The 9,863-nt window shown below is 32.5% G+C and overlaps 1 protein-coding gene across 2 annotated transcripts in view; it reads right to left on the reverse strand.

Annotated features, from left to right (window-relative positions):
• The window catches only part of NLGN4X (neuroligin 4 X-linked), a 114,489-nt gene extending 104,922 nt beyond the window's left edge, over nucleotides 1-9,567 (reverse strand). For both annotated transcript variants that reach the window (XM_031557517.1, XM_031557518.1), the window contains exon 1: nucleotides 8,750-9,567. In XM_031557517.1, coding sequence (XP_031413377.1) covers nucleotides 8,750-9,221 — 472 coding nt within the window. In that variant the 5' untranslated portion in view covers nucleotides 9,222-9,567. The remainder of the gene's footprint in view (nucleotides 1-8,749) is intronic.
• Between the last annotated feature and the right edge of the window lie 296 nt (nucleotides 9,568-9,863).

The raw sequence follows: 9,863 nt of genomic DNA on the forward strand, positions 1-9,863 counted from the left end.
ACCAACTAAGTAGAGGTTATAAATTAGGAAGGTAAAATGATTCCTTTTAAAATAAGAATGTTTTTACTAACTAACCATAACCTAAGAGACCAAAAGTTTCTGCCATTCAAAGCTTTGTAAGAATTTCAACTCAGTAGAATAATTTTGCTATTCAGTTACAAATACATGCATCCTCATCTTGTTTTTTATATAAAAATTCATTATTTAATAAAAATGAAGTAGTTTGTTGTAAATTTGTCTGAGTGCATATTTTGTTTGGGTAGGTTTTATTCCATAAATGAATTCCAGTCCACAGAAATAGAACCAACAGTCCAATTTTGTGATTGTAATTTTTAGATCTGCAAATGTGGACAGGATACCTTCCTATCTGCTAAAGGGGCATAAAGGAGGACCTATTTGCGTGTTTTTCTACTGTATTCACCAGTACCACTTGTGAGGCTCTCAAATAATGTTTACTGGTAACTCGTGCTCCCTCTGCTGGCTGAATGAAGCAGGAATAGCAAGTCAAAGCAGAACCATTGGGGCAGTACTGTCAATGCAGCATTATTGCTAAAAAATGTATAGCCATATAAATATAATATAACTAAATATATCATATAAAATATAATTTGATTCTAATTTATTTGTAAGAGAATGAAATGTATATATTTGGATTGTGATTTAATTTGTCCTATTGCATATTTACTAAATCAAACAATGTATCTGTGATTTCCAGCTATAACGGCTTGTAAACATTACAAGTGATTAATCGTATAGTTACTTGAGTTACTTGAAATTACCAAGTAATTTCTCTCCATTAGATTAAATTTGTCACACCCTATCAATTAAAAATCCATTTAACACCAAACCAGCAACAATAAACATTTTGGAACAAGGCGTCAGAAATTCTATTTGTGACTAAAATTCCCTATGTGCAGTGGTAGAAAGTTGGCTTAGCATTGAAAATAAAATTATTCTTCACAATTTTTGCCTGCAGCATGAACTTTAGAAGATAATTTTTCCTTTGTCATAACATTTCTATAATGGATTTTTAACACATCAGCACTAACAGATAACAGATAAGCATTAGTTAATTTTCATGGTTTTATAATAATAATTCCTTATTGTTCATCACTTTGTGTACCAGAAGCAACCTCTACATTAAAAAAGTCATAATTCCTTGGAAAATAATTATAGCCGTATTCTCTCAAATAGTAATATCACAAATGAAATAAGCTCTTTTTTTTTTTTTTTTTTCTTTTATTTGGATAAAAGCTAATACATAAACATCAAAAAATGTGAGCATATTTAATTATAATTGTCTGTCATTCTGAGAATATTAAGTTTATCTGGAATCATAAGTAAAATGCACTTATAATGTGAAGACTTGAATGCTGGAGGACTTTCACTTTAGAAAGGATGACAAACTGAAGGACTGCGCAATGAGCTATCACATTCAGGAGATGTTTTTCACTTGCAAACAATTCTGCCAAGAACTCTGAGAAGCAAATGACAGAGATTTGCATTAAAAAGAAAAAAATAAAATAAAACCTGTTGACTTATTTTATAGATACCTAAAAAATTATAGAGCAGAAAAAATGTTTGGTTTACACACTACCTATGACTATGACATTGTTGTGTTTTTTTTTCTTTCTACGTTTCCAGACTACCTTTGAACATTTGGTGAAAGCATACTTGTCTTGGAAAATCAGCCCAAATCTCTATTATTTCTGAGGTTTGTAACAGGTCTAATCCCTGCTAGACAGAAAAGGGACAATTTCTTTTTTTTAGCATTTCCATAGAAGCAGAATGATTCATGAGCCTTGCAAGTAAGTTGAGCTATGCAGAAAACGTCGGTTTTGTCTGACGCTGCAATTAATGCTATAAGGGAAACTGAACAAAATCCAAAGAAAAAGATACAAATAATTTTCAAAAATTGAGCAGACTTACGCAAAACAAACAAACAAAAAAACCCTGAAGATTAATAACTTCAGAAAGCCTTAATTTTTCCGGTGCATTCTATGGGCCGAATGAAATCAAAGCTAATCAAAATAGTATAATCTAGATGCTACTAAAATCAGAGTATCTTTAATTCAATTAATTAACAAGACATCTGCCAGGGACCCACTAGAACAGAGAGCCTCAGTTTTAGATGGTGTCAGGTTGATTTGTGCTTTAGAAGAAAGCAAAAAGATGCAAACTGAAAAGCAGCAGCATATATAGGAGTGCTTTGCAGGAATGTAGAGGAAAATGTGTTTTGTTTGTTTGTTTGTTTTTTAAAAGAAACAAGGAAAGAAACACCCTGCAGAGACTAGTGAGAGTAAATGGACAGAATGAAGTAAAATTGCAAGTCTGATCTCTCATGACCCACATGACTAAAGTCTGTTTCTTTTGCGTCATTGTGCCAAATGGCACAGCCTCTGCAAAGACACCGTTCTTTGACTAAAATGATGATAACATCAATTTGTCTTCATGAAAAAAACATTAATTTATGTAATTTTTGAGAACACTCCCTCCATTCTAGCAGGTTTGTCAGTACAAAGTAATGATACTCTGGGAAACTGTGCCAAAAATCCTGTTCAGATTAGATAACGCAATGCTAAATACCAAGATTTCTCTCTAGGTTTTGTTGCATATCAGTTCCTGAAAAGGCCATTTGGGTACAATCCTGTAAAGTGCCTGTGGAATGGGCAACTCTTGGAGGGAAGAACAGCATTCTGAAATCAACAACTAAATCTGAGTTTAGCTCTAAGGATTTAAGAACTTTATTTCATCTAGATTAGAGTCCTGTTCTTTGGTGTCAGAAGGTATTTGCGACTGTTAAAAGCAAGAATGTAAAATAAAGGCCTGGATTACCCACAGCTTTATCCTAGTAGGCAGAGGGTAGTGAGACATATGCCTTCTTCTTTCTCACAGATGCTGCAATATTTCTGGATTAAGAGGAGGGGACATATTGGACCCTAACAGTGAAAGAATTGGCTTGAGGTGCTTTGACACAACAGGGACTTTATCTTTTACGATGGTGAGCTATTTTCTCTTTGCTGTTAAAGTTTGTGTTTTTATTTAACTGGGATTATACATAGTAATTCCAGCAATATGATTTCATATTGTAATTTTTATCTGTCATTAATTCCTCTCACTTCCGATAGCTATACAAGTATTTTACAAAAGGATATGTCTTTTTCCTTACAAGGTTTAGCATATCTCAAACAATTTTTGAGTAACAGTACAGTTTTGATACTCAATATGTATCTTTCCAAAGAAGACAAAGAACTGACTGGAAGGGCAGAATTTAAAAATAAATCAATATTGACAGAATGTGACAATCTTGAAACTGAGAATAAACTGTTGTTATATTGTGTTTTGGTAGAAAAACATTATTTGTAATCTGGAAGTGTTCAAACATTATCATTTGTTCAAGAAAACATTTCCTACATATGCTTTTTTAAATATTTAATCTCCTATGCTTTAAACAGAACCCAAAACAGACAACACAGGTAAAACTGTACCTTTCTGTAAGAACTATACAAATCATAACTGATTTTAAAAAGCATATAAGAAAGATTTTGAGAAAGTATTAAAATTATAGGCATGTAAACAATAGACACCAGGTTCTGGATTTCTTCAAAAGATTTACATAAAATCTAAATTTAATTTCTTAAGTAGCGACTCATTTAGGAAATACGTGGAAAAAACACAAAAAGACTAAATTTTTTATATTATGTGATAAACACCAAATAAATATCTACTGAAACTGGGAACTACATATATAGCCTAGGAAGGTAAAGATTACGGAAATTCAAGTGTATTTGGAAAATAAATTTTGCTAAAGTTGCTATTATCACCTACTAATAAATCAACAAAGATAATATGTATTAAACATTATGTTACTATTTTTACTCATAGGTTCTTATTCCTCATAAAGAAGCTACTGAATAGCTGGCTTTTTTGTTTTGTACCATCAAATAGTTGTCAAAATTAGACTCATCTTGTTTCTTTTTACTATCTTTATCTTTCTCTTTCCCTCCTCCCAATAAAGAAGTCAATTTTACAAACAAATTTTTACCAATTTAATTTTATCAATATGATTTTCATAAAATACTTTTCCAAATTAAACAGATGATGCAATTAAACTGAAATGATGTAGAGAAGGCTGCAAATGCTCAGCTATATATGAAGCAGACGTCTGCCTAATAAGACAAAGTGGCACAGCATGCAAGCTAGAAAATCCACCAAACACATCTCTTCTTTAACAGTTTTGTTCAAGTTTCTTTATTGCTTAGTGGACTAGAAACAGAAAATAAAGTTGTAAGTGACCTTCCTTCACACTATTGCTCAGAGGATAAATACTGTTGACCCACACTAACCATACCATTAATCCCAGACAATTTTCTCAATTTCCTAGTCTAATAAAAAATTACACCTTATTCATTCAGCCTTAATATGTATCACTGCCTACCACCTTTTGTTGTCACTTCAGCTGTGTTTATAGGGATGTAAATGAGATAGAAGATCAACAGAGTATTTTTAATGAGCAGACCTCAGAAGATGTTAAATACTTAATTAATTCCTAATAGATATATGGTGGTTTACTAGCTAATCACTGTGTAAAATGAACCCTCTTCCAATACATCAAAGTAAGTAAATATGTTTACTATTGATCATGTATAGAAAACAAAAAATCTTTTTTTTTTTAATTTTCTGTTTTCATCTGAAGAGAGTAGGTTTTAAATAACAACAGCAACAAATTTTTTTTTTTTTATCTTGACATTAATACAAGTCTTAATTTTTTCATGAAAGAAATCCAAATTAAAGGTCTTTTCTATTTACTTTTTGCTATATTTTTTTTCCAGTTATGATAGGAGTTAGCAATCTCCTTCAGAATCCACAGATTCAAATGATAAAGGCCAGGGATTAAGCACAGCCGATTAACAGTCTGTGTCCTCTTCAATCTAGCATTTCCACTGTAGATAAACCCATATTCAGACTGAAGTTATAATAAACAGACTGTCCTCAATATCATTTCCCTAGATGACCTCCTCTAAACTGACATTCAAGTATTCTTGTGGAAAATTACTGTTGATCATAACTGAAAAAGTAGAGAATACAACATACACTCCCACAAAAGTGATATTATTTATTCAGATGACCTAGCTGAATGTTTGGAAAATAATTTGGATAGAGTAATTTTACTGTAAGTTATTTTGTTTCAGTTCTGAGCAATTTCTTATGATTATAGATTTGACAAACAAAGGACTTAATTTTTTAATGTCTATTGCTTATAATTATCTTTAAAATAACTGCATTTTAATTTATACTTATTACTAAGAAATAAATATTTCTTGGTAGATTACAATAGTACAAATTCTTTCCATTTCCACACAGGAAAATAAATATTGAAATTCTCAAAATATACTGGAATATAAGTCAACCTACAGAAAATTTCAGCATAAAAAATTTGCCCAGTGAACAACTGTGACAAAATAAAATACTATATGGTCAGTGCTGACAGAGTAGTCTGTTATATACGTTTCGATTTCTACTGTAAATTGTGTTTTTGCCTAAAATTAAAAAAATATATAATCTAAAAAGAAAGACTCTCAAAGACTCTTTTTTTTGTTTTCAGTCACATTTTTTATATGGAAATTCTGATAAGACATTCAGGTACTGACATTTTGACATCTAGAATCGCGTGGTTCAAAGTAAAAATAAAATAAAATAAAAATAAAAATAAAAATAAAAATAAAAATAAAAATAAAAATAAAAAATAAAAATAAAAATAAAAATAAAAATAAAAAGGCAATTACTAATAGAGACATAGAATGCTTAGTGGACATTTTAATTTCTTTACCTAGATGCTCCAGGTATTTTAAGGATCTATGGAATTTTGTATCAGTGTGTTTCTTTACTCTGGATCATTAATATTTGAAACAATTTTATTTAAAAAAAAAATAATAATCTTATCTACACAGTTAAAGGGCCTGGATTCAACTCCTGTTTCCTCTAGTTTATATTGGCAGAATTCCAGTGAAGCAATTCTGAAATCAGATGAATGAATGAGTGCATTTATTCATCAATTCTTCATTCAGAGCACGTGATTAAAATTTGGTTCCCTTTGACAGCTCAAACAATAAGAAACAGGCCATGCTATACAGTGGCAAACAAAAAACAAAAACAAGCAAACACTTCGATTACTAATTTCATAGAACTGTTTGAAGTAAACACTGCGTGTTACCACAATTAATTCATTAGAGCTGTTCACCAATTCTTTTTACTGAAGCTTTTTTTAAGACCATAAAACAGTTCAGATTAAGTTTAATAACCAGAACAATACTTTGGTATGGATGTATGGATGATTACATGCACCTTTTCTTGTAGACACAAGACTGCTTCAAAACTCTCTATAATAAATCTGTAGTTGAGAAAGAACTCAAAAAATGAATTTAACTCACTCACTTTGAGATCCCACTTCAAAAACTAACTTTGTGGTCTATGCCCGTAAGAACTTATCTCAACCAACTAAAACTCATAGTATAATGTGTTTAATCAGATTGTATGGACTACAGTTTAAGGCTATATATGTTTAGCGTGAATTGGAAACACACTAACTTGAGAGATATGATTTGTAGTTCAGTTCTTCTTAATCATCTCTGTGAGCAGAAGATTGCATATTTTCCACACCAAAAAAGTTTCAGTGAATTATATTTAATTAGGGATAAGATTTACAACTTGCAATTAAAACATCGTGTATTCCATGTATTCATTTTTAAGTATCTTGTTCTCAGTAGGAGCCTGTTAAAAATGCTTTTCATATTGAACAGGAACAATCTTGCCTTCAGCTCATCACCGACACCAAACCTAATCTGTCATTATTCAGTTATATTTTCTTTTTTCTGTTTTTTTTGTGGTTTTTTTTTTTTTTGTAGAAGTTATATGAAGGAAAGTTGTTTCCCTTTACATGCTATTTTGTTTAAACAAAAAAAAAAAATCTAAAATGGGGAGGAGGAACTAAGTGGACATAAAGTTGTAAAAGCATACAAATACAGTTATCAGTCCTTTTTATTTACAAGCTAATAGGAAACCTCATTTACTGTTACATACAACACAAGGAACTTTATAGGCTGTTTGTCATTCAACACACAGTGTTTTATTATTCTTCCCCTACAAATTTGTATATGTTTTTCAATTTCTAATTTTCTGTCTTCCTTAATTATTGGGAGAAATTTCTTATTACTGGATTGGGCAAACACGTGAATTTATTTACATTGGTTTTTAAAATGATACTGTGTTAGCTGCGCTGATATTCCTTCAGTAAGAACAAATAAAATATTAATCTGAAATATTTTCTTAGGACAAATCATCATAGTAACCCACTAAAGGCTGCAGGATAAAATCCAAAATATAAAGAGACTTCGGAGTGACCTCTCTTTGGAAATGCCCAAAGAGTAAAATGAGAGTCTAACAGTGAAAGAACTGGAAAGAGTGTCTCTTTCAAGTATTTATGTACATTCATGTACACACCCACACCTGCACACAGAGCTCCATACCACACCTTTCGTTTCTGAGAACTTTCACTTAAGCAGCTTCACAGTACTGTAGCAGAGCTCACAGTATTCCCAAACATTTCCCATTTATTTTTAGATTCTAGTTTTTTTTTCATCAGCTTCTGAGGACAAGAAGGTGGTACACTTATTGCTGGCAAACAGCTTGAAAATTCTGAGCAAAGAAGCCAATCAAGGCAGAAGGATTAAAATAAAGTACAGAATTTGCATATTTAGAGTATGGTTACTGACAAATAACAATGCATTGGTTATGCAAATCAAACCCTCAGCTAAAGTGAGGGGATTTGCATATCTGGGAGAAATCTGCCATGTTACGCACCAGTAACTACATTTTAAGTGGCTGAAAGAACTGGCTCTTAGCAGAATATTAAATATAACTGCCAATAGATTTTGTTTTTAATTTAGTTGTGAGATAGAATAAACTTCAATCATTAGAGGCCTGATGAAAAGTTGATTCTGGTTTTTTGTTTTGTTTTGTAAGAAGCAGTACCATTTGGATGCTAAAACACTGCAATTTTTAAGACTGAGATCATGAAAACATTCAAAGATTGTGTGCTTCTATTTGTGTTCATCTTTTAGTGGATGAAGGTGATTTAAAGTAACCCTCTTGAGAGAGGAATGCAGAAAACATGAAAGTTTAAGGCTATTGAGTTCTGTGTAATAAAACTGTGCTTACTTAGTTTTACATTTAATGAATGAAGAAAAATACGTTCGATTGAAAAGTTTCACAGGTGAAAATCCTAGGCTGAAATAATACACAATTTTCTATCATCTACTAAAATCACGAAGAGTTAACTGTAGGCTTATTGGTACTAAAATAAAACTAAGGGGAAAAAAACAAATGTTCTGCTTTAAAATGAGTAAATTGCAGCATTTGTATCATTCATGCAATGAAAAACAAAATGTTACTTCTGACTAATGTTTATTTTCTCTTCTCTTGTGAATGACTATTAGCTCCAGTTAGGATGTAAGCTTACACACCCTGCCCACTAACTGTAAATGAAATTGTGATGTTACACAGATTGATCAAAGAGAATTCATACAAACATGTTCAATCTACAAATTATTCCTTTTGATGAGTATTCAAAGACATGATCCATTTCCACAAATAAAAATGGAAGAAACTGAGCAAGATGCTTTAAAGATCTTGCTACTTATCCCATGCAGAACTAGTAAGTGAGCTACAGCACCATCCTTAGAGTACTTACCATCTTCTGTGGGCACATAGATATTCAAATACAGGCAGTCTTCATTTTGATCTTGAACATATGTCACCACAGTATCCAGATTGGCTGTAAACCAGACTGGCAGCATGTCGTTGAGCAATGACCTCTCATCCAGGTACTGTGGGCAGACAGCAGCAAACTGTGTGGCATTACGGACACCTGTCCAAGATGATGGTGGCTCTGGGGGCTGAAATCGCCTTTCCCCAGTTGGAGGAGAGGCATAAGGAACACCCAGATACTGTTCCACTGGACCAAGGATTTCATTGGGCAAAGGTGTTCTTAAACCACGTATTTTGCCGTAATTTGTGGTAACCACTGGGTACTGTGCTTGGCCATCAATGAGAGTAAATCTTATAGCCAGTGCAGTTATCCATAGGAGGAAGTTGGAATTCAGCATGACACACACTGGAGTGAAGATCAAAGGCAGCCATAGGAGTCCCATTGGTTTCGACATTATTTAAATCAACATCAGCAAGACTCTTTTTTTCCCCACAACCAGTAGAAAAATGAGTCAAAGAAAATGAAAATTATTAATAAAATAAAAAACTATTCAAAAATAGCATAACCTTTCTCAGGCAGCGAAAAACCAAAATCTGATGTGTGACGTAGTTGATTGGCTATAGACAAATTCCAAAGTCAGAAGAAATCAGGGAGTGTTTGTTCCCAAGGCCCATCCCAGTCTTGAGTGTCGGCTTAATCCTGACAATGCACAGCACGTTCCAGCCAGCAGAGTGAGAAAACAACCACAGTTACTCCACTTCCCCAGCAAAATGACTCCCTCCAGTGAAGTCCAGTCCACTCAGCCTGTAGTCAAGAGAAAGCAAACAATTAAAATCAACAGATACATTAATATAGATGTACATCTATACAAAATGAACAAATAAATTCATACTATACTACTCCACCAAAACCAATAAATCTTTCATGAACTCTAGCCACCATGTTTAGCTATGTGCTTCTGAAAATATGTAAGGTAAGAAAACTGAAAATGGAAGGCATGAATTTGTTCAGGACTGGAAAACAAACCAAACACTCTGGTTATGTACATGCTTTCACACCATAGCCCAAATGTTAATGCTTTTAGGAAGGGTATTCT

The sequence above is a fragment of the Meleagris gallopavo genome, chromosome 1, assembly GCF_000146605.3.
Source record: "Meleagris gallopavo isolate NT-WF06-2002-E0010 breed Aviagen turkey brand Nicholas breeding stock chromosome 1, Turkey_5.1, whole genome shotgun sequence".
In the NCBI taxonomy this organism is placed as follows: Eukaryota; Metazoa; Chordata; class Aves; order Galliformes; family Phasianidae; genus Meleagris; species Meleagris gallopavo.